Source organism: Gymnoscopelus braueri (assembly GCF_963280865.1).
Source record: "Gymnoscopelus braueri genome assembly, chromosome: 13".
NCBI classification, from domain to species: Eukaryota; Metazoa; Chordata; class Actinopteri; order Myctophiformes; family Myctophidae; genus Gymnoscopelus; species Gymnoscopelus braueri.
In genome coordinates this window covers 29,507,672-29,534,278 of record NC_137615.1, presented here as the reverse complement: position 1 = coordinate 29,534,278, position 26,607 = coordinate 29,507,672, and the positions used below count along the sequence as shown (strand labels likewise).

At 43.7% G+C, this 26,607-nt stretch overlaps 1 protein-coding gene across 1 annotated transcript in view; it reads right to left on the bottom strand.

Moving 5' to 3' along the window:
• cacna1ha (calcium channel, voltage-dependent, T type, alpha 1H subunit a) overlaps positions 1–26,607 on the bottom strand; it is a 105,066-nt gene that overhangs the window by 76,063 nt on the left and 2,396 nt on the right. Inside the window, exons 2-6 of the mRNA XM_080446564.1 lie at positions 24,905–25,038; positions 24,549–24,646; positions 14,460–14,619; positions 8,792–9,116; positions 2,024–2,116 (exon numbers count right to left, since the gene is read on the bottom strand). Coding sequence (XP_080302690.1) covers positions 2,024–2,116; positions 8,792–9,116; positions 14,460–14,619; positions 24,549–24,646; positions 24,905–25,038 — 810 coding nt within the window. The remainder of the gene's footprint in view (positions 1–2,023; positions 2,117–8,791; positions 9,117–14,459; positions 14,620–24,548; positions 24,647–24,904; positions 25,039–26,607) is intronic.

The following is a 26,607-nucleotide window of genomic DNA, read 5'->3' as shown; positions in this document are numbered from 1 at the left end:
TCCATCTCTCACCACTGTAGACATAAAGGCACAGCAGACTTCCGACTCACTCAATAAGGATATTGTTAAAGTTACTGGCACGGTTAGCTGCCAAGTCGTAAAATTTGAAAATCCAGTTTCATTTATTGTGTAACTAGCCTTCAGTCAAAGTGATATTTTGAGGTGTAACTCACAGGTATGCCCTCCTCACATCTTTGAGATGTTAAGAGTGAAGTTACAATCCGTCCCAACAAAATTATTATGTGTATCCACATATTGCACATTTGCAGTTCTCTCGACCAGGCTCACTGACACATCACAATTTTGAGACTTTGACATTTCAAGTTCCCTGTATTTCAAAGACCCAGCCACCACTGAGAGTCGAGATATGACTTAGCCATAACAAACTCTATCCCAGACTGTCACATTAGCATGCCATTAAAATGGTAATGACAAAGGAATGAGATGTTCTAGAGAGCATCTCTCTTTGTTTCTCGTTTTCACTCTGCCTTCCTCTGTCAAATTGTTCTCTGAGGCCTTAACGTGCTCTCTCTCTCTCTCACTCTCGCTCTCCTCTCGGTCTCAACCACTTCATTATGGGCAACTTGTACAGCCTCAGCCACTCTCGCTTTCTCTCCCCTTCTCTCCATCTTTCTCTCTCCCTCGTGCTATCTAAGCCACGTCCATGTTTGCCTGCACGCGCTCCAGCATTCTCTCCATCCCTCATACTCCCCCTCCTTCTCTTTCGCCCGTTTCCCACCCTCGCTCCACTCTCCTGCCTTCGTCTCTCTCCGTCATTCTGAGTGCATACTAAGCACTTCCTACATCAAACCACAGGCAGAGAAAAAGTAGGTCATACAGCAGAGAAAATATAGCCCAGGCTAGGGTTTTTGAAATCGTTGATATTATCGTGATAACAACTAAACCTTGTCCGATAAGAAGACAAGAGCACGGAGATTTGTGGAAGTCACACCTGCTTTGAGCAGTCAGAATTGTTTGTTCTTTTGTTTCATACAGAAGATGTTCGGCGCTCAAGTTAATAGTTTAATCAATGTTACTACATTAATGGGGTCTTTCAGCAGGCACATTAAGTGGTAGGAAATGATAGCAACGGCAAATGTTTCTGCGTAGCCACGTGCTGTACTGTACCTGTGTCTATGTGTGATTTAACACAAAAAACTAAAACCTGGGGCGGGGCCTTTTAATGAACACTTGTTATAATGTAGCCTATATTATACTGTGAGAGTTTCTAACCATCGAAAAAGACTGAGCTGCTCGAGGAAACTTCGTCAGGATGGAAGAGAGGAACTTCATATATAGGCTTTAAACACTTTTAAAGCCGAAGTTGACCGGGGTTCCCCAGGGATCTATATTTGTTCTCCCCCCTCTCCGCCAAAACAAATCTGTACTATGACAAGACCGGAATATATGGATGCTAGGGTTCATGTTGGATAAACTCCAGTAATGCAGCTTGAGCTGTATACAGTGGGAGTTGTATTACTGTATATCCATGCAGGTGTTGTTTCAATGTACGTGTGGAGTATGTGGTTAGTTCCATAATTATATATGGCGAACGATTTAACACTGGTTGCTTGTTTCCAGAATCTGGCAACACGAGTTGCCAGGTTCTGGAAAGAAACAAGCATCAAGTGTTAAATCGTTCGCCATTAACGGCAGGCTCGCAGGAATTTTCAGCGCATGTTTGACTATCATGAGACTCTACAATGAATCGTAGTAGAGAAAAAAATAACATTGCATCGGTTATAATAGACGAACTTCACTAACCCATGCGCTCCCATTATAACAACGGAGGGTGTTTAAAAAATGACGACAGGGGAATATATGGAAAAAAAGAACGCCACTTTTTACGTCGCTAGGTGAGTAACGAGACATGAAAGATAACACTTAATTTGTCCGGAATTCTCCTTTAACTTCTCAAGTTATATTTTGTTTTAAGACGACTGAGCATTTATTGCAAAGATTATAAGATTATAAGATTGTAAAACAGTAGACAGGAGTCAGCAATAAATTCAGGGATACTTACTATAATGAGCAATATAAAATATATAAAATTGTAGAATGAGTGAGCGTCCATGACATAGTACATAATGTCAACCCATCCTTCTAATGTGATGACCTGGAAAGAGAAATAGAGAGAGAGAGAGAGAAATAGATTAATTAATGAAGGAGTTTGCTAAGTAATTACACACATTGATACCCCAGCTCAATTGCTTTCATAATTAGAAACACTGAAAAAAATTATTGAAATGCCTACTCTGTGCTCATCACACACACACGAGCGCGCGCGCCACGCACACACACACGACAGGCATGTACAGTAGCAAACATACAAAGACAGACACACATATTCAGGACACACACATACATGAACCAATACAGCATTCAGGCAGAAATAGTATTCTAATCAGCTGTAACAAGGGCTTCAGTGTATCTCAATCCCATTAACTGAACTGTGTGTGTGTGTGTGTGTGTGTGTGTGTGTGTGTGTGTGTGTGTGTGTGTGTGTGTGTGTGTGTGTGTGTGTGTGTGTGTGTGTGTGTGTGTGTGTGTGTGTGTGTGTGTCTGTGTGTGTTGCATTGCTGATGCTGCTCAGCCAAGCCACTATACTCACCTAACAAACACACACACAAACAAATGTACATTAGCGCACGCACGCACGCACGCACGCATGCACGATATGCAAACACCGGTACATAATAAATGAATCATAAACATAATGCACCCACACAGCAAAATCAATGACAATTTACCTCTGAGAGTGTAAAGTGTAAAAGTGGACCCAACACACACACACACACACACACACACACACACACACACACACACACACACACACACACACACACACACACACACACACACACACACACACACACACACACACACACACACACACACAATTCGTCCCCCCATCTCCACACATCCTGCAAATGCTTTCCCTGTAGCAGATGAACACAGAGCTGAACTTAAACCTGCAGAAACACTGTCTGACTCCTTTCTACTTTCCATACAGACCTAGTGAAATACATTCACCACCTCCTAGACAGACCATACAGCCACTCAACCGCACTGACTTAAACCCTCTATTCTTAGTATAAACTGACCTGAGTTACTACCGAACTTTTTTCTGTCGACGCCAAATCTCTTCGCCAAAAACAGCAGATCTACAAGCTCGAGCTTGTAAATCAAGTAGTTAGCACAGCGATGTCGCGTGTCGAAAATAACAGACCTACAAGCTCACAACGTGTCGCGGATGCGACGCGTTGTGAGCTTGTAGGTCTGTTATTTTCGACGTGTGACACTGTGGTGCGACAGACCTAAAAATTAGGCTCAACAGTCACAGCATATTTGTTTTATACAAAGAAGGGAATCGGGTAATCAAGCAAAGAAAACAACTCAATGCTCAGTGGAACAGAACACCGGGCATGCCTCCTGTGATGTGTTTAGAAATACTGTCGCTGTCAGACAGAAACAGCATGTCCAAAACCCTTACTTTTCAGCTGATGGAAAAAAGAACCTGTGTTCTGACGGATCTAAGGTAGCTATGATTTAGTCTCTTGTTAAAAAGCTCACAGGCAGACATAACCACTTTGGTATCCCTATTTTGGGCACGTCCTTATAGGCACTCTAAAGAGACATTTTCGCTACTTTAGTATAACATTGATGAGATAAAACAATAATAAAGATAAAACATGGAGATGCAAGGTTTCTGCCCGACAGCAACGACATTGAACTTTGTTGTGAATTGTATGTTTGGCTCCAGACCCCATTATGTCACTGCTGGAGCTACACTGAACATAATGATTATAATAATGTAGACCTCGTTAATTCGGCGGGGTAAATTCAATTTCAGCTGCTCAGGTGGTCATATTGAGTGCTCGGGAGTAGTTGGGGTTTAAGTGTCTTGCTCATGGACACATCGACACTATAGCCGAGAAAATCAATGCTTGAGCCTTCTGTTTCCACATCTACCCATTCAGCTATGGCCGCCTTAACATGGTGATAAGTGGCAACTCAACACAAACGTGCCTGCTGTTTAACCACTTAACCCCTATATATATATCCCCTAGTATTTCCCTCCACACCAATCTGTTTGCCGAAAACAGACGATCAACAAGAACGCCCCAGGTTAAGTGGAATGAAGAGGACATACTGAGCTGTCATTGGTGTGTTTAAGAGGAATGAGGAGCGCATACTGAGTTGTCATTGGTGTGTTTAAGAGGAATGAAGAGCGCATACTGAGCTGTCATTGGTGAATTAAGAGAGCATGCAGCAGGGCTGCTCACTGACCCCTCCACGAACATCCTCACCTCTATTACAGAGGCTCCTCCAGCCACAACGAGAGAGAAAAAGGTGTGTGTGTGTGCGTGTGTGTGCGTGTGTGTGTGTGTGTGTGTGTGTGTGTGTGTGTGTGCGTGTGTGTGTGCGTGCGTGTGTCTTTTTGTGTGCTGTGCGTCTGTGTGCACGTGGGAAAGTAATGTGCATGAGCCTTTGTGTTGGGGGTCAATAGTTATTAACCTAGGCTGACAGACAGATTGGCCCAATAACCCTGAGATGCCCCCACACTGCCACTTTCCTCTCGTCCTCATTCTTTATGTCTTCCACGCTCTCTCTCTCTCTCCTTACCTCTCCCCCCCCCTCTCTCTCTCTCTCTCTCTCTCTCCTCTGTGCTCACCCCCTGTTGGCCCAATTCCTTTCCCTTTTGGCTGAATGTAAATGTCAACACTCCAGACAGAGTAGAGGACACGTTGGTCTTACAAAGCGCTGTGTTGACTGAAGTGCTTTGCATCATTCCGTCCATTCTGCAGAGCCGCAGGGCTGGCGAGGCGTTAATGAATTGGGACCTCAGGCTTTGGATGTGACCATGCATTTCATGCCAGTCAGGGAATTCCACACTATTGGATTGAGCCTCTTCTCTTTCTTTCCCCCCTGGCTCCCTCTGCCATCCTTCTCTCCCGCTCTCCCCAGCCGCTACACCCCGTTCCCTGTATACCCTATAGCCTGATAACCAGACCAATCTGCCAGTGCAAAAAGAAAAAAGAAAGTCACATTAGTTTGGCCCCCCTCGGTTGTGATTGGATGTCGTGGGGCACCAATCAGGGCCCAGTATGCATTTTTTGGGGGGGAATGCAGGTTCCACACAGAGATTCTAGACTAATATCTACTCAGTGATATTAGTCTGGCCGTGCCAGCCTATGTTTACCCTCCCGGGGATCAAACCGTTGACCTCCGCAAACTATGCTCAGTACAACATATAAATGCATCACTTATACTTAAGGTCCTTTCACACGGCAAGCGGCCAACGCGCCTGTGTAATTCATTTTCAATGAGAGGCGGGCGATTATTTGGGACGCGCGGAGAAGTTGAGGGGCGGTGAGGCAGGGAGGGGCACGGTCCCGTGAAATTCTCGCGCGCGTGCTCGTTTGTGCACGCGCGCGCGCGCGGGCGGCAAGAGCTGGATTGTGGTGAGCTTTTCTTTTCACCACACCGCGCAGGAGGACAAAACAACAATGATCGCAGCGCGATCACCGCTGATCCGAGCGGTACCGTCCGCCCGCGTGAACCGCTTGCCGTGTGTTACGACCTTTATACTTGCTGCTCAACAATAATGGCTTGGATTTTGTTTCTCATGTGCTTGAGCTCCGGGGTGACTGCGGGGTGACAGTAGGATTGACAGTGGGGTCCAGGACCCCCTCCCCTCCTCACCCCCAGCTTTACACACAGTAAAATCCTCTGCTATTTACATGCCAAGTTGAATTAAGTGGTGTTACATGAAACACATGCAGACCCGACTGTGCAGATGCTGTGGGGACACTCATCTGCCTACTGTGGTAATCTGAGGGAACACAACTAAAGAGAACCTCACTGTGTCTCATGCTAGTCTAGTATTCTTTGGTTATCCCATCTATTTTCTCTTTCTCTCTCACCACCATAATAATAATAATAATAATGTCTGGGATTTATATAGCTCTTTTCTAAGTACTCAAAGACGCTTTACATGTGTGTGGGGGCCAGGGGAGAGGACAAAAGAAAACACATGTATTAGGAAAACTCAGAAAAGCTAAAGTTAAGTGAACGCCTGACTTATGGGATACTCTGCATTCTACTGCAGCAATCGGGGGAAACAAATTAAAGAGAGCCTATACTCTGTCTGATGCTAACTGGAACCACAGCTTCCTTGGTTATGCAGCTGACATCATTGTTCTGTTTCTCTCTCACAGATCTCTTGTTCACAACAACCTCTGTCTTTCCGTTGCTGTTCTTTCGCTCCCTCTCTCCTTCTCTAAAGCCTGATTCATGCTCAGACGTATGTCAGTGTTGCCCAAGGAAAATAGCAGAACAAAAAATTCACAACGTGTCACATCCACAAGCTTGCAGGTCTGTTATTTTTTGGCATGCGACTCTGTCGTATATAACGAAGTATAAATCAGGCTTTACTCAACTTTTCTTTCTGTGATACCCTCTCTTTTCCTTCAATCACTTCCCTCTTTTCTCTTGACATTTCTTCTCTTTCATTTAACTCCCCCCTGTCGCTCTGTAAACTTGTTTTGTGCGGTCAAGCACTTCTCGCTTTTCAAATTGGTGTAGAGAGAACACCGCTCATTCAGGCTGACAAATACATGTTATTCTGTTCAGGGTGTCCCTTTGAACAAACATGGATACGTATTATTATTTAATCAACTTGACACGCACGCACGCACGCACGCACGCACGCACGCTCACTCACTCACACACACACAATCCAACACACAATCTGCATATCCACCAATGGATATCTCACACACACACACACACACACACACACACACACACACACACACACACACACACACACACACACACACACACACACACACACACACACACACACACACACACACACACACACACACACACACACACACACACACACACAAACATGCTCTTACTGGTGCGTGCGCACAAACACACACAAACTCACCCCCCCCACACACACACACACACACAAAGTATTCTTACTACCCAGATAAGAAATCTCATTTCAGCCACAAAGAGGTGCTCGCTGTGCTCTTCAAAGAGACACGTATACATCCAATCTGAGATAACACACATGCACGCGCGCGCACACACACACACACAAACAAACAAACAAACGTGCATGTCTGTGTTTGTACCATGTATGAGTGCTGTTTGTGTTCGTTTCAACTGTGACTTAATATTCAGTGTCCATGTGGAACACAGGCACGTCTGTGCATATTCACACTCTTGCTAACATCGCGTGCGTGTGTGAAACTGAGAGAGAGAGAGAGAGAGAGAGAGAGAGAGAGAGAGAGAGAGAGAGAGAGAGAGAGAGAGAGAGAGACATTATGTCTGTGTCTCAGAGAAAGTCGTTCAGGGTGAATCAGAGCTATTAGGATGAGGATCAATCAGCTGGGTGGGAATCATATCAGAACACCTGCAGACTGTCCCAGCCTCCTGGGAACATGATACTCATTAAATGTACATTTACACACCTCCCCATCATCGTCCACTAATCACTTACCTACTAGTGTGTGTGTGTGTGTGTGTGTGTGTGTGTGTGTGTGTGTGTGTGTGTGTGTGTGTGTGTGTGTGTGTGTGTGTGTGTGTGTGTGTGTGTGTGTGTGTGTGTGTGTGTGTGTGTCTTTGTCTTGTTGCACTTGTTTGTATTGTCTTCACGGCTATTTTCATTCTGTTCTGCGACTCATGTTAAAGTGCATTCCGTTGCTGTCGGGCAGAAACCTCATATCTCCATATTTCAACAGTTTTTTCCCCCCGTAAATAAGTGCCCTACTTCATCATAGTAGTGAAGATAGCAGATCTACATTAAAAATAATAATAAAAAAGGAACGGTTTTGGACGTACAAGGTTTCCACCCGACAGGAACGATTTGATAGATCCCCCAAAATCCCCTGCGTTAATTCAAGGCTCCAGAGTTAAACGAACACTGGGGATTTTGCTGGGAAGAGGCAAGGGTTTAGCGGGGTGAAGTCAGCGTAGCGGGTAACATTGTCCCCCCCCCCCCCCCCCCATTCATGGCTCTCTCTCTCTGTCTCCCTCTCCAAACCATGTATTTTTAGAACATTGCGATGTCCCAAATCTGTCACGATGCCACGCTGCCTTCTCCACTGCCCTGCGACACAGCCTCCAAAATAGGATCACTTGAGGAGATTGTTTACAACATCAAACTTCCCCCTGAGTTCAGTGGGACAACATGCTTATCTACTGTAGCTATCCTGTCTCAACACTCCCAGGCCGACCAACGCTGGCTGTCTTCTCTAAACACAAAATCAGAGTCAGTTTTGTTCCATTTGTTTAACATGGTGTTAATGTGTTAAAGGGATAGTTCACCCCAAAAAAAAAACTATTTCTTTCTATCGATTAGTCACCCCATGGAGACTTGAATCCATGGATATTTTTTTGTTTTTGTCGCATCCCTAAGCCAATAATTTGATGACCAGCGGACCGGTAGGCGAGACAAAGGAGACTCTTTGTGTCTCCTACCGGAACCGCTGCCGGTCATCAAATTATTTGCTCAGGAATGCGTCAAAAACCCCAAAAATATCCATGAATTCAAGTCTCCATGGGGTGACTAATCGATAGAAAAAACTATCCCTTTAATTTAACTCAGAGTTAAATTAATAGGATTTTACTGTGCACTTCTGATTCTGGTTCTGATTCACCTTCCGCACTAAGCGCCCATGACCAGGTCTGTGTGTGTATGCTGTAGACGTGTGTGTTTATAAATGTGTGTTTTTTTATGTATAATGCACAGCAAGGACTCCAGTCTCACCTGGAATATCGCTATCCAGGCGTAGGCGATGTTGTCAAAGTTCACCGACCCCTTGTGGGGGTTGAATTCCCCGGGGCGACACACGTTGTAGTACTGGTTCCAGTTCACGCAGCCGTTGCCGCCGGCTCCGGCCACGCCGGGGGGCGGTTCCGTCAGGGCCACGCCCTGGGGCGGGGCGGCCAACGAGCACTCCGCCCCGCCCTCGCTGTAAGGGGGCACGTTGTGGCAGCGGAGCATTCCGTTCTCCCGGGGCGCGGAGCAGATGAACGGGCTCTCCTCGCCTTCCTCAGACATATAGTATGGACTTATAGACAGGTTGTATAGCCTGCAAGGACAAAGAAACACACTGGGTTAGAGGCTGTTACTTATAGACAGGTTGTATAGCCTGCAAGGACAAAGAAACACACTGGGTTAGAGGCTGTTTCAGGCACTTATAAACCGTTCTATATAGACTTAGTAGTTCTCAAACATTTTCATGTCAACAACTCCCAAATTGATATGTATTTGGCCACGGACACTCATTTGAAAAAAAAAAGAGTTTGTTATAGTGTCATATACCAGCGGTTCTCAAACCTTTTCATGTGAAGGACCCCCAAAATGAGTGGCTGCGGACCCCCATCTGAAAAATATTTTGTGCAGGGACCTCCAGAAGCAACGTTTTTAGTTAAAAATGTTCGCTGTAATGAATATATTATATAAGACTAGAATTTTCACGATTTTTCAAATAAGCTCATAGCGAGGCACGAAGTGAGCTTGTATGTGCTATTTTTGAATGCTATGAGTATATGTGCTATTTTTGAATGCTATGAGCTTGTATATCTGCTATTTTTTAATAGCCAAAGTACTGTATAAAATATGGTTAAAGTGGTTAAATTGATTGTGATGCTATACTAACTCATTTTGCTGGGGAGCCCCTGGGTTGTTCTTGGAATCAGCAACTTTTGAAGATAAAACCTTTTCCTACAGTATGCTTCTTACATATTGCATAAATTGTTGCCCTGTCATGGGCAGGTTTTCAAGTTCATAGTGAAATTAAATCACACTTGAGTTCAAGCAGGGATTGCCATACAACAACAACCAAATTACACATCCGTCATATTGATTTGTGCTCCATTAGGAAAAAGCACAGAAATGTACTGTATACTTCAATTCCTGTCAGAATGTCTGCCTTAATAACACAGACAAAAGATCATATCCTCCAACTGCCGCTGTGATTCAATATCTGTAATTCAATAAAGATATGTCAACACAGCATGACAACAAATAAGACATGACATTATTACATAATGTCAAACTGCTATGAAACAAAGAAAGAAAGACGCAGACACACAAAGTAATAGATACTCATGCAAGATAATTAGTAAGCACCATAATAATGGTATACAGTCGTTGCAAATAGAAATTCTCCCATAGTTAAGCACATGAGCCCTGTTTCAAAAACAGCTAAAATTGCCGATCTGCACGCTCACACTGTGTCACATTGTGATGCATTGTGAAGTTGATTGGCTAATACTGCTATTTTTGAAACTTTGTCCAAAGTATGGATGCCATGTTGACAGTGGATAAGGTCAAGGTGACTTGCTCCCCTGACGACAAGCAAAAAAGAAGGCGGGTGGGGGGGAACTCCAACGTCTGCTGACAACAGTCAGTTTCCTCTGTCAATTATTAGCAAGCGCTTCTTGTACTAGTCTAAAGAACTTATCTTTATCTTTAGTTGTAGATCTGCTATTTGTGCTATTTTAGTATAAAATAGGGCTTAAGTTGTTAAAACGTTTCCTCATTTTGCTGGGGACCCCCCCGGGACCCCCACTTTGAGACCCATTGGTGACTGTAGACTACTACTCACCTCCTCCAATGCCAGCCGCCTCTTTTCAGCTGACAGAGAGGAGTTTCACCGGGGGAGTGTATATACCCTTATTTATACTATGCTTGCGTACCATGTTGCACACTTAAACCATTAAGTTTCCATTAAAATTATTTGGCCGCCAATCCCAATCTCAAAATGTTTTGTTCCAGGGACCCCGAGAAGCAAAGATTGTAGTAAAAAAAATTCGCTTTAAAAATATATATTCAAAGATTTGCACACATTTTCATAATCTTTCAAAAATAGCAGATCTACAAGCTCGTAGCGCGTGCCGCACTATGAGCTTGTAGATCTGCTATTTTTGAATAGCCAAAGTGTAAAATAATGCTTTTTAGCTCAAATCAAAAAGCGACAAAGATGCGTTCCAGGTCTTAATGAGTTAAAAAAGCAGCGCATAGTGCACGCTCACAATGTGTCCCAGTGTGACGCAATCTGCTATTTTAGGTGCGCGACACCGGTGACAAACTAAGTATAAGGAGCCTGCTGATCAGATGTCCCGACCAACCAGTAGGGGTCACTATACTGCAGCAACGAACAATGGACACAATGCCCTGTCAGTTTACCACCTGTTAATAATGCCAATTGTGTCCATTGATTTAGAAAGAATGGCTTGGGTGATTTGTTTAAAGCTATAAACAGCATTCATTACTGCAATTATGATGATTAGTAGTTGTAGTAGTAGTAGTAGTAATGCCATTCACATTGCCACTACTACAACTACTAGGCCTATTACTACTACTACTACCAATCAATTATAATTAGTAGTAGTAGTAGTAGTAGTAGTAGTAGTAGTAGTAATAGTAGTAATGCCATTCACATTGCCACTACTACTACTACTAGGCCTACTACTACTACTAATCAATTATAATTATTCGTAGTAGTAGTAGTGGAAGTAAAAGTTTTAGTAGGGGGTAGAAAAAATATTTGTAGAAGTAGGACTTAAAGAAGTATTATATAAGGTCTTTGTTGCAACTGAAAGGGTTGATGAAAAGATTCTAATTCTCATTCTTGAGGCATTTTATATCAAATCTAATATGCGTGATGAATGTAATCTCATCCAGAGACAAATCATGTGGAAGACAGGAAGAGACAGACACAGAGAGAGAGAGAGAGAGAGAGAGAGAGAGAGAGAGAGAGAGAGAGAGAGAGAGAGAGAGAGAGAGAGAGAGAGAGAGAGACACACAGAGAGACAGAGACAGAGAGAGACACACACACACAAAGAGAGAGAGAGAGAGAGGCAGAGAGACAGAGATACAGAGAAATAGAGATGGACAGCGAGAGAGATTACAGTTCATACAGCTGATAAATGACCACGGTCAAAGACAAAGCATGCACAAAGAGAGAGAGAGAGAGAGAGAGAGAGAGAGAGAGAGAGAGAGAGAGAGAGAGAGAATAGATAGAGGTAAATTGTGTGTGTGTGTGTGTGTGTGTGTGTGTGTGTGTGTGTGTGTGTGTGTGTGAGTGTGTGGGGGCGGGGGGGGGCGGGGGGGTCAGAGGGGTCATTTGTAACACAGAAGCATGCTTTGGCAATGAAATATTTAGTGTCTTTATGCTTTCTCTGGCTTCCTCTGTCCCCAATGAACGAACACACGGGTGGGTGCGTGTGCGTGCACACACACACACACACACACACACACACACACACACACACACACACACACACACACACACACACACACACACACACACACACACGTGACACAGACAAATTGAGAAAGAAAATACATAGTCAGACCCCTAGATAATGGGAAACACAAATACACAGTTGCATGCACAAAAACGCATGACAAGCGCAAACGCACACACACACACACACACACACACACACACACACACACACACACACACACACACACACACACACACACACACACACACGCGCACACACACACACACACACACGCACACACACGCGCACACACACACACACACACACACACACACACACACACACACACACACACACGCACACACACACACAGGTTCAGGAGGGAGCACACATTAACTTGCACAATTTGTACCATTACATCAAAAACAGAATAAGTCCCAGGATGCTTCAGTGACACGTTCTTGGCTCCCTGAGGTAGTGGAAGTGTGTCCTGTTCCTTTCCCTGCAGAACATCTCCCCTCCCTGAGGCTACAATCCACTGTAACTATGTTTCCATTCACGTTCAATACATTATAACCACGAGTTACAAATGTACTTTTTTTTATTTTTTATGTCTACAGCAAACAACTTTGCCCAAAGATAACCGATCTACAGTACAAGCTCACAACGCGTCACAATCTGCCAATCAGCATGCACCCCAGATTAGGCATGCTGGAGTTCAGGTGCTGGAATGAACAAATTAACGGCAACGTAAAAGCTTTAGCCAAGAGATGTATTTGGGGAAACATTAATGTTTACACAATAGCGTTAATACAACTTCAACAGTGGACAAATGGCTACATTACACCTTGGAGTCAAAGGAACACATCGTACTGTGTGTACTTGCTCGTGTGATTACTGCTTCTAGCAGCCACAGTGCTCCTCGGGAGAAAGGAAGAAAACGATGTCCTTACAGTCTGCAACCATCCGACGGTGGTCTAGTAATAAACCACGGTTCACCACTGCGTCCATCACGAGAGGAAAGCCCACTTTGACATACCGCCGCTTTACAACGACAACAAAAACATCTAATTGGCAAGGTCTAAATCTTTTACCAATCCATACAGTACCCAAGCCTACTAATTTATCTTTTGACATTTAATCATTGCACATTTATCAGTAGGCCTAACTTTAACCAGATCAATATTTCCAATTAGATTACATCTCTCTGGATAAATAGGAGCGCAAGCTGTGAGAGAGACGCTCCTTGTCAAGTGCAGGTACTGTCTGTTAGTACTACTAGACTATACCCGTAGGGGGATATGAGCACCCAAGCCCCGGTGAAGGGCGAAGGCGAAAGTACAGACCTTGCTGCTTGTTTCTCGCAAGAAACCCGCGAAACCTGGCAACGTTATCTCCCATTGTTTGACACATAATGGCTAATAAAAAGCTGAGATTTGATGAAATTGAGAAACGGGCTTCGCAGTTAAGTTCAGATGGTAATGGGCAATGGCTGTGTGCAAAATCAGATCAAGTGCTTACAGCCAGTGAGGAGAAACGGGCACACACCGAGACACCGAGACACCGAGACAGATAGATAGATAGATAGATAGATAGTTAGATAGGTCTCCTCAAAGAGCATTCAGCCTACCTGCCTACCTGCATGTCTGCATGCCCCCCCATGTATTATGGACTGTTTTTAAAAGTTATTATTTTTTGCTATTCTATGGGATTGTCTAGATCAGTGATTCCCAAGCTTTTTGGCTCGAGACCCAAAAGAGAGATGTGATGTCTCTCCGTGACTCAAACTAGTGAAAATAGCAGATCTACAAGCTCTTTTCACAAGTTACATTTGTGGAATTTACGGAATGTATTTTAATTGTCAAAATTGTATTCATTCAAATTCTTTTTGAATATTTGAATTCATTTTTAATGTATGAAAAGCTATTTATTTTTAATCTTTTGAAATCAAAATAATAATGAAAAGGCAACCAAAAAAAGGGGAGGATATTTAATCGCGACCCACACAAAACGGGCCACAACCCACTGTTGGGTCCCAACCCCCTGTTTGGGAAACAGGGGGGAACAGAATAAAACATATTTGAATGATTTTGAAGATTTTTGCAAATAATAATGACATGCCCGAAACAGGGAAGGGGGGTTGAAGGTGGTTGCCGTGGTGATGATGTGTCATGTGACCAGTGATGTTTCCTTACGTTCTGACATCCTCTCCCAGGAAGCAGCGGTTCCTCAGTAGCCCCGCCCACAGCTGGACCCCCACGATGCCGAAGATGAAGAAGACGAAGAAGCAGAGGAGAAGGACGTTCCCCAGCATGGGCAGAGTGTCCAACAGCAGGGTGACCAGGATACGCATACCTACACACACACACACACACACACACACACACACACACACACACACACACACACACACACACACACACACACACACACACACACACACACACACACACACACACAGAGGTATTATTTACTGTATGATATTCCATCCTAAGCTCACAGACGATGGACAAAGAAACTCATACCCATTCTTGACTCAGTTGACTCAGTTTTCCAGTTATGCTCTCATCGCTAAAGTTACAGTAACTGCTCTTCCTCAGAACTCACTGTAATGCCATTATAACATTATTATTAGTATTACTATTATTATTCATTTCATTTTAGAGGTATTAAAAAGGTCTTAACACAAGGACAGTTAACATAACCGTCCATTACTCTCACGGTTACCTTAACCATACCCAAACTAACACACACACACACACACACACACACACACACACGCACACGCACACGCACACGCACACGCACACGCACACGCACACGCACACGCACACGCGCACACACACACAGCGCCGTCGGCATCGAGATCAGCTCAGAAAGTATTGTGTGATAAACACTTATTATTCCTATATGAGGCATGTTATGGTTATACAGTAGCTGTCATACACACAGACATACGTGTGCTCAACATACTGACAGAGAGAGAACTAGTGAGAGAGAGGACAAGAGGGAAAATGCAGAAAGATAGAGGACTCTTCCAAGCAGTTAGCACACACACACACACACACACACACACACACACACACACACACACACACACACACACGCGCGCGCGCGCGTGACACAGACCAAAACATCAGTTTGGCCAATATGCGTGCATGTGTGCGTGTGTGCGTGCGTGTTGTTTACATACATGTAAGTGAAATTTTCTGAAATAAAAGTTTTTCAAATGGATTAGAAATGACACTTTTTGACAAAAGTAAAAACATCAGTAATCGGTGGTCTGGGACTCGACATTGGACCCAGAAATCCAGCCACAGTCCAGCCGCAACCTCTATAACAAGGCTCTTGGGTGTCCGTGCAGTCAGGGCTCGTAATTATAATACGATGCGACAACCTTTATTCCTCTTCTGGGATTGCAACCAACAACCTGGTCCCCGTGGCCAGTAACACCACAGAAGACTGACGACACAGTGTTTGACAGTCTGACATGACTTCACCCAGCAAGGCCTGAACCCGCAACCTCTACCCCTACAGATACAATTACTTAACCCATTAAGACCGGGAACGCATTCCGTGTCGTTTTAAGATTTCTTTGGCTATTCAAAAATAGCAGATCTACAAGCTCATAGCGCAGCACCGAGTGCTTGTAGATCTGCAAAGAAATATGTATTGTGGAAATGTGTGCAAATCTTTGAATATATATTTAACCAAGCAAATATTTTTTACTCAAATCTTTGCTTCAGAGGATTCTACAAATGTCTTCTAAATGATAACAGTTTTTTTGAAAAAACGTATGTTGCTATATCAGTGGTTCTCAAACTTTTTTCATGTCGCCCCCAAAATTATACCTATTTGGCCGCGGACCCCCATCTAAAAATATGTTGTTCCAGGGACCCCCAGAAGCAAAGAACTGAGTTAAAAATGTTAGCTTTAGAAATATACATATATATATATTCAAAGATTTGCACACATTTTCACGATTTTTCCTAAAATAGCAGATCTACAAGCTCATAGCGCGGCACTCGGTGCCGCGCTATGAGCTTGTAGATCTGCAATTTTTTTAATAGCCCAAAGAAATCTTTTAAAATGACTCGGATGCGTTCCCGGACTGAAGGGGTTAACAGGCAGCGGTGCCCACCTCCAGCTGTCGCTGGCGCTCAGCATCAGCAGGGTGAAGGGGGTCCAGTCCCTCAGGAGCTCTCAGGGTGTTCTGTCCTCTTTTACACAGCTCACAGCACCGTCACATTAGATACACTCATAGCGCTCACGTGTACGCAACAACGCCGTGCAGGGCTGTGGTGTAAAGTAACTAAGTACATTTACTCAAGTACTGTACTGTACTACAGTGTAGAGTGTACAGTGTAGCGGTGCGACGCATTATGAGCTTGTAGATTGTCTACATTTCAAAAGATTTGTATACATTTGAAATGGGACATTCTGTATAATGAGTACTTTTACTTTTGGTACTTTAAGTACATTTTGATACCAATACCTTTGTACTTTTACTCACTAAAAATACTTTTACTTAGGTAAAAAAATGTGAGTACTTTTTCCACCACTGCATGTAGGCTGCACGCATCGTGCAGTGTACGCCCGCGTACACTCTCAGCCACACACGAGTTCCCACTGCGCACGCTCACGCGCATAAAACACATACAAACATCTGTGCGTGTGCGTACACGTGCACTGCACTCGCAGTCACGTGCACACGTTTATGCAAAGCGTGATGGCTCTCTCTCTCGTTGAAACTGACTGGCCGTTTCTAAATGCGTCCTTGCTTTTCGTCCACTGTCTCTGTCTGAGCTGTCAGAGAGCTTGTACATCTGCTATTTTTGAACATTTTTTGAAAAATTATGAAAGTGTGACAAGTTACAACTACAGATTTAGAAGGCCTTTTGTAGAATCGGCCTCGGGTCTTAATGGGTTAAACCAGTGGTTTTCAACCAGTGGTCCGGGGACCACCCGTGTTCCTTCAGGGGGTTCCAGGTGGTCCCCAGCTAAATGATGGAAAATTAATGGAGAGTTGGTAACCAAATGGACCCTTATAGATCTTTAACTCTTGAGAGTGTAAAATGAAACCAAATTTCATTTTACGCTCTCAAGAGTTACATTATTGTTAAACATCTGCATTACTTAATTAAATAATTGTTATTTTGATCAACCTTGGCCTGTCATCTCTCCTATGGTACCAATATCAATACAGCATGGAATTGTGGACAAAATCTTATCCAACGATAACAAAATATTCTAAGTCTTGGGTCTGAGAGTCTAAATCTCATCAAACGGTGGTTCCGTGGCTTAAATGCCGAATAATTAATGGACCTTGAGGGTTGAAAACAACTGGGTTAAACAAAGTGGTCTGACAAACACGTGCGTGTGTGTGCTTATGTTCGTGTGGCCAAACGATGTGGGGGGTCTCAGCTTTTTGTCAGACGTAAGAATAAAGGGTTGTGGAACCAGCGTTCTATTGTACTGTGTGTGTGTGAATGATAAGCAGAGCTGCGTTCAGCAGCATGCTGTTAGATAACATCGGAAAGTCTAACAGACTTAAAACAGGACTGGATTGTTCAGGGCTTTCAACTCATGCTGTCCTGTGAAGTCCTAATTGTTCCTGCTTTGCAGGAATGAGTCATCACTGTGCGTGTGCGTGTGCGCGTGCGCGTGCGCGTGCGCGTGCGCGTGCGTGTGTGCGTGTGCGTGTGTGTGTGTGTGTGTGTGTGTGTGCATATACACACTTATCAAAGGACTGGAAAGGGAAAAAAAGGACAGGTAGCTAATTAGGCAGAGAGTTGCCTTCCTGGTCATATTTTCATCATGACGTGGCAGGAAAGCCCCAGAGAAAACCCAGGATGAGAGACATCTTTATGCATCCATCCATCTACACCACGTTTTTAAGCTTTAAAGCAACATCTGTGTGCGTGCGTGTGTGCATGCATTTGAGAGAAAGAAAGACAGAGGAGTCGCTATTTAGGACCTAGGGGGCGCAACTGCTTCGGTGGTATTTCGCCAGTGCATTATATGGGCGTAGCCTTGGATCAAGACTATCATATATGTATTTTATCGATTTTGACATTTGCATATCTATGATAGTCTTGGTCTTAACCCCCCCAATAGTCACTGGACATCCGCCCGTAAAGTTGGAGGTGCTTACCCGGTAGTCACGGATGTTAACTCAGCATTCGGAATCTTTGTGCACTGTATTAATCACAATTTTTCAATAAAGAAGTGTTTTAATCGTGTCTGTGCCTCAAAGCCATTTTATTTCCTCGTTTACCTGTTTACATTGAGTGTAATATCGGCTTTCACCTGATGCGCCCCGCCATTGAGGAATACAGGGAACTTCTGACAGAATCCAACACAGACGACATTAAAACACATATCTATTGAAAAATACGGACTAATACAATGCACACAGGTTCCGAATGTCGAGTTAACATCCGTGGCTACAGGTTCGGTACTTAACATGATTTTTTTGTACATGTACGGAGAAGTACGGCTTTTACGCGTAGATGTCAAGTGACTATTAGGAGGTAGAGACCTCCTAATAGTATCCATGGGACCCATCATAGATACGAAAGTAAAAGTCACACTCGATAAAATACATCTATGATAGTCTGGATCCAAGGCTAAAATGGGCGCAAAGTGGGGCGCAGGGCGCAAAGTGATTGTAGCCTATTTAGAATGGAATTAGAAATAGTCATGGGTGTGGAAAATGGAAGTACATAGAGGCTGCAATGAGTTGTAAAAACCTGGACACACACACACACACACACACACACACACACACACACACACACACACACACACACACACACACACACACACACACACACCGATACACACACACCGATACACACACACACACGGCCAGCCTTCCCCGTACTGCACAAAACAACAGCGAGCTCAGCCCCGCGAACACAAACAGACAGTGACAACATGCAGCCAGAGGACAGAATAGCGATGAGCCGTGGCCATGGGTTCTCCACCCAGTCAACACAGAGATGTCATTCAGTCTGACAACTAAATCCTTTAGCCCTGTACAGTCACACAGCAGCATGCAGGGGACGGGAGGGACAGAGATACAAAGCAGAAAACTATCGGCAGCATTAACTTTCAGGCCAGAGCGTTGTAATAATCGACAGTTCTTATTGAAACCTAATTAAAAGGTTAACGGCGCCGCTAGTGGCAGAATCGATGTATGGAGACTGAGGCACGACGGGAGATCCAGGAAGAGTTGTGGTACACACGCCGACACCAGCGGCGCCGCTGGAGACAAATTCCCTCACAACTCTGATAGGACACACACTATAGACTGAGGTTGCCAGGCAACAAATATTAACCCGAGCCAACAGAGCATGACATTGTTTAGCAAACGAACATTTGGTCACAATAAACAAACTGAATAATTCGGAGGCTTTAAAACGTTCTGCAATACCCGATTCGTCTGTTTGACTTTTTATGGCTTTTCTGTGTCAATGTTCCATGGATACGTGCACATAGCTACACTAAAAACAGCCAGTTTGAATGGATTATTAGAGCTTCATACTGTTGCAGGAATTGGTATTGTTAGATGTGATTTAACCACTTAAACACTAAGGGGTCTTCAACGTATTTCAAGCCAAAGACCCCTTAGCTGAAAGAAAGATGAAGCAGGGACCCCCAATACATATTGTATACAATTATTTTGCAGATTAAACTTTTTCATAGATTTCATAGATAGCTTCAATGAGTTGTTTGAAAGCACTATCATCAGTGTTGTGTAAATTAATGTTTTTTGTTAGTTTGTTTACTAATTGTATTTTCTATTAAGTTGGATTCATGTTAATGAGTATTTACAGATATTTCTGCTCTTTTTCCCTCCACACCAAACCTCTTGGCCGGAAATAGCTGATCTACAAGCTCTCAACACCTCGCAGTTGTAGATCGGCTATTGGCTCATGAATCCCCTCAGAACAGGAATGCTAGGGTTCAAGTGGTTAATGTAAAAAAAAGATCCCATCACACAAAGATTTGGCGGCACCCTTATAGTAACTCTGAGGACCCCCTAGGGCCCATAGGGGTTCCTCAGAGTTACTACAGGGGTGCCGCCAGGGACCCCTAGGCTAGGGGTCCCGCACCCCATGTTGAAGACCCCATAGACCCATGACTTAAACCCTATACACTTCATTGACTGGATTTGCCCAGGCATCTATACTAGTTCCGCTCCTTTCCTCCCTCTCCACCAAATGTCTGGTTGTGAGCTCGCATTGGGACACTAAGGTTTAAGTGGTTAATGCAGAAGCTGCCTTTACTGTAAGTGAAGAGATAAATATAAAGCCTCTGGGTGAGAGTACCTTGTTTTTTACATTCTCTCACAGCGCTGACATCTAGCGAATGAGATTTAAGTGAAATTATGCTGTTCCTTGTTTTTCCTGACAGGTTGTTCCAGATACTGTATGTGTGGTGAATTAAAAAACTCTGCTTCTCTGCATCTAGTTCTGACACTGGGTTCAGAAGGCAGACCTGTCTCAGACAGAAAACCCTGAGAGGTCTGGATGGTTCATGAAAAAACATAAGATAAAAAAACGTATTTGGGATCTACACCATTAAATGCTTTGTAAATCAACAGCAGAATTGTATAATACATTCTTTGACAGACATCGAGCCAGTGTAAAGATCTAAGAACTGGAGTGATGTGATCCACTTTCCTGGTAGAGCATCAGCGTTCTGAATAAACTGCATACAGCTAGCTGTCTGATGGGAGTTTTTTAGGGAGACCTGTAAAGATAGAGTTACAGTAGTCAAGTCCACTGAAGATGAATGCATGGACAATGTTTTCCAAATAGATAGATATAAGTTGATATACCATGATATGTTCTTAAGGTGATAGTAGACTGACTTTGGAATTATTTTTAATGTGGCTGTTGTTATTCAGGTCTGGGACATATGACAACACCAAAATGTCCGGTTCTATTGTTGTGTTGCGGATGTATTTCTGATTGCTAAGAAGTGTGCGCGCATTGCAAAACCCACATACTGTATGCAGTTTAATCTACTATCTAATGCAGTCTTTAAATAGCTGGCACTGGGGGACTGCACTAGACTTTAGAGCAGGTCAGAGCAGATTTGAAGCGCAATCACTTTTTTTGACTCTGCTCACTGTGTGTAAGATAGCACTGCACCAGACAACTCCTCATATCAACACCAACTCGCCCCATGGGCGCTAGATGGCGCATGGGGCGCATTCAGTATCTAAACAATGTGGGCACTGGGAGTAAAGATTACAACCGCGTTCGGTTGGAAATTACAGCAATGACAATTAGCGATACATAGGGTCCAGAGAGTGTAAAAGTTGGTCCATGTGGGTCCATTTCTATTCTCTCTCCTCCCTCTCTTTCTCTCTACTGATTCGGATGACTTTTTTGTGTGTACGTGTGTGTGTGTGTGTGTGTGTGTGTGTGTGTGTGTGTGTGTGTGTGTGTGCTGAGATTGTGGGAAACAGAGGACCTGCCATGCTTTATGGCAGTGTTTGGAATACCTGCTGTGCCCTGGTAAGGCCACCCACACACGCACGCACGCACACGCACGCGCGCACACACACACACACACACACACACACACACACACACACACACACACACACACACACACACACACACACACACACACACACACACACACACACACACACACACACACACACACACACACACACACACACACACACACACACACACACACACACACACACACAGATCATACAAAGTCATATTTTCTCACACCAACATACACACACTCTCTAAAATGGCCATCACTCACACAAACGCAAACATGCGGGCACATATATTGTAGGCGTGTGTGCACTGGTGCACACACATACACACAGTGTGTGTGTGTATGTGATCATCATCACTCAAGCGGGAGCATAAAGGCCAACCTCTTTCACATGCTAACTGCAGTTTTAGTCTGGGAAAGAGGAGTCATCATTCAAACACACATGCCACACATGCGTACATACATTATGTCTAGGCCACACACACGCCGCGCGCGCACACACACACACACACACACACACACACACACACACACACACACACACACACACACACACACACACACACACACACACACACACACACACACACACACACACACACACACACACACACACACACACACACACACACACACACACAGAGCTTTCTGGCACGGTTCAGCCAGACAGTAAACAGACATCCATATACTGTCAGTAAGGTAGTATGAATCAAGATACCAGTCCAGCTTCACCACTTCAGCCTTTTATACTTCGTTGTCCGATGAACAGGGAAAATAGCTGATCTACAAGACCAATTCTTCAGATATTTGCCCCTAATATTATGCCCAAAATAGGGAGGGACACCAGGATGACACTCTGAGAGATGGACTGACATGATGTCACTCACACTGGGCCAACATGACAACAGTGCTGCAGAACCATTCATCTGTTCTGTCTTTATTTCATTTTTAAAATGATCTGTTTTGAATTTTCAGAATGAAATAAGCAATGAAATAAATCTAAAATACTATACAAGCAATACAAGTAACAGTGTGCGTCAGGAGGTTAAGTATCAATATAATTTCAGAGCATTATTTGATTGATTCATTGTTTCAGCCCAAAGCAGGAGAAGACAATAGAAGTAAGCATGAAGGGATAATGGCCGTAGTGGACCCCGGCCAAAAGGTACCGGTGGTAAACTTGTGTTGTGACAATAACCCATTAAGACCTGAAGCCGATTCTACAAATGTCTTCTAAATCCCAACAGTTTTCTGAAAAAACGCATGTTTCTATATCAGTGGTGCTCAAACTTTTTTCATTTCAAGGACTCCCAAAATGAAAAAAAAAAGTATTTTGCCGCCGACCCCCATCTCAAAATATTTTGTTCCAGGGATCCCCAGAAGCAAAGATTTGAGTTACAAATGTTGCTTTGAAACAATATATATTCAAAGATTTGCACACATTTTCAAGATTTTTCAAAAATAGCAGATCTACAAGCTCGTAGCGCGGCACTCGGTGCCGCGCTATGAGCTTGTAGATCTGCTATTTTTCAATAGCCAGAGTGCAAAATAATGCTTTTTAGCTCAAATCAAAAAGTGACAGAGATGTGTTCCAGGTCTTAATGGGATAAACTTGAAGTTGGTGCCACGCTGGCCCATAAACCTCCAGAATGTTATGACACCATTGTCTAGTGGTTCTCCAGGTTGTAGATTCATGGCTACTTTCTGTCACAGGGCTTTTAAGGAAGAGAGTAACGGCCTTAGAGTGCTTACTTACTAGATCCTCGGTTTGCTATCAGTGTTGCTGTCAGAGTGGACTTACACGGAAAATGACAGAAACACGTGCACTCACGTTGGCTTTCATGATGTACAGTATGGCAGCATTCCATATATGGCAAGAAGAAAACGCTAGCCGGGATGGTTTACCAGGCTAAGAAAACGCTATTTATCTAACCCTCTGTAAGCCTAACCAACTAACACTAAAGGTCAATGCTTTGAGCGACAGGTGTCAAACGACGATGTGTATCACAACGTTCTGAGTTTTGAGCATGCACGCTGTCCGCGACTTGCAGACAGCATTGCCACAAAAAAATATATTTTTTAAAGCGAACATAAAATATTTTGTTCCAGGGACCTCCAGAAGTAAAGATTTGAGTTACAAATGTTCGCTTTAAAAAATATATATTCAAAGATTTGCACAAAATTTATGATTTTTCAAAAATAGCAGATCTACAAGCTCATAGCGCGGCACTCGTTGCCGCGCTATGAGCTTGTAGATCTGCTATTTTTGAAAAGCCAAAGTACAAAATGTAAACCAAGAAGTGCATATCTGTGCTGAGTGGTGACAGAGCTAGCTTAATCTTCCCAAACAAACGGAGCGTGCGACATTTGATGAAGGCGTCTGTGACCATTTATTTTTACAGTGGTGTGCGACACCTTGTGAGAAGGTCCTCCGCAAACACATTTTTGTAGTTTTTACACCACATTCACTTGTCACGTGGAGTGTATAAACTGACTTCATCCTGATGACATTCATTCCCTCACCTTAATCTTCACCCTAACCTCAATTAATTGCATTAACTTTAAACTCAAACCATCAGCAAATTTGTCACTTCACACACACACACACACACACACACACACACACACACACACACACACACACACACACACACACACACACACACACACACACACACACACACACACACACACACACACACACACACACACACACACACTCTTCTCTTCAGAGAAGTCAGACTTACTTGGTACTCTGTTGATGGCCCGGAGGGGTCTGAGCACTCTGACGGTACGGATGGCTGATAGACTGGCGTTATGACCATCCAACGAATACTCCATCATCCTAGAGAGAGAGAGAGAGAGAGAGAGAGAGAGAGAGAGAGAGAGAGAGAGAGAGAGAGAGAGAGAGAGACTTACAATCAATTGTACTGTGTGTGTGTGTGTGTGTGTGCGTGTGCGTGTGCGTGTGCGTGTGCGTGTGCGTGTGCGTGTGCGTGTGTCGTGTGTGTGTGTGTGTGTGTGTGCTGGTGTCAGTCTCAAGTCGGCAGGGCAAGACGGGAACATCGGTGGAAGTGAGAGAAAGGCATTGTGGGATACCCACCCCGCCATGACGATGAAGAAGTCTAGACGGTTCCACGTGTCGCCGAGGTAACACTTGGAGCCGAAGATCCCCAGGGCAACCATCTTGATGACCATCTCCACGGCAAAGAAGGCAAAGATACAGTCATCCAGCACCTGGCCATCAGTGACAAACGACATATTCACACTGTTACATACATGTATAATAATTATGTCCACTGTTAAAAAGTGTATTAATGTGTGTGTATTCTATAAGGCAGTGGTTTTCTAACGGTGTGACGAGGCGCACTGTTGTACCGTGAGTCTAGGTGGGCCTTGGGATTTTGTGACATTATTATTGCAATATCTACAACTTTTGTCATTGTTTTTCCCTTCTAAGTATGTGTGAGAGAAGTTTGCATCGTGTAATGTACACAAAATGCTAGTGTACCTTTCCATACTGTAGGTTCATACATGTTACCACATTGGGATACGGTAAAACTACGTTTTAAAAGACAGTAATGTCCAAAAACAAGAGTTGTGTGCAACTCTCAGAGATAAAAATAACCCTCAACTCCATCAGCTGATGTGAGCCCAGCAGGGGCACGCTGTGTCTTATAGCACGGTTGGGTTGTGACTTCATTAATTGGACAGCGGCTGCAGCCTAACAACAACAACTGCATTCCGTTGCTGTCGGGCAGAAACCTTGTACTCCATACTTCAACTTTTAATGTTTTTTTCGTAAACTAATGCCCTACTACTTCATAAGTGTGTCACAACAAAAAGGTACTGGAAATATAACGTGTTGTGAGCTTGTAGATCGTCTATTTTCACTATTTTGTGCACAGAAAAGTACCGAAAAAAGGAACGGTTTGGGACATATGAGGTTTCTGCCCAAAGCAGCGATATTCGGGAAAATAACGAGCACAGCTTCTGCACCAAGAGTCAACACAGCCCCAGAGCCAGACACAACGTTGAAACAAGTGGTTGACAAAAAAAGACATTAGAGCTAACATAGACGGTTCCTACCGTTTGCTTATGAAATACTATGCTACAACCCGTTTATGTTGTGAGCCTGCTGCGCTTAAAGCATAACACTTTGTGACCATGTCCTTCACATAGGACAGATATTCTCAAACCAGTTTTTTTTTCTTTTTCTTTTTTTTTAACCCATTGAAACCGGGAACGCATCTGTGTAACCAATTAAACCATTATTTTATACTTTGGCTATTCAAAAATAGCAGATATACAAGCTCATAGCGCGGCACTGAGTGTGCATGAGCTTGTAGATCTGTTATTTTAGAAAAATCGTGAAAATTTATGCAAATCTTTGAATATATTTTTTTAAAGCGAACATGTTTAACTCAAATCTCTGCTTCTGGGGAGGTCCCTGGAACAAAATGTTTTGAGATGGGTCGGCGGCCAAATACATATAATTTTGAGTGGTCCTTGACATGAAAAAGTTTGAGAACCACTGATAACATATTTTTTTTCAGAAAACTGTTAGGATTTAGAAGATATTTGTAGAATGGGAACCACCAGGCCTTAATGCGTTAATAGTCAGATAAACACTACCCAGCAAGCACAATGACGTCATGATGACGTTATGATGACGCCCGGTCATCACCCCGGTGACGTTCAGGACTAGGCCAGATCACAGCCCATATGGGGATGATCTTTACGTCATTTACAGGACGTTATCACCGGGACATCATATGGACATTTGGACAGCAATTTTGGGTGATG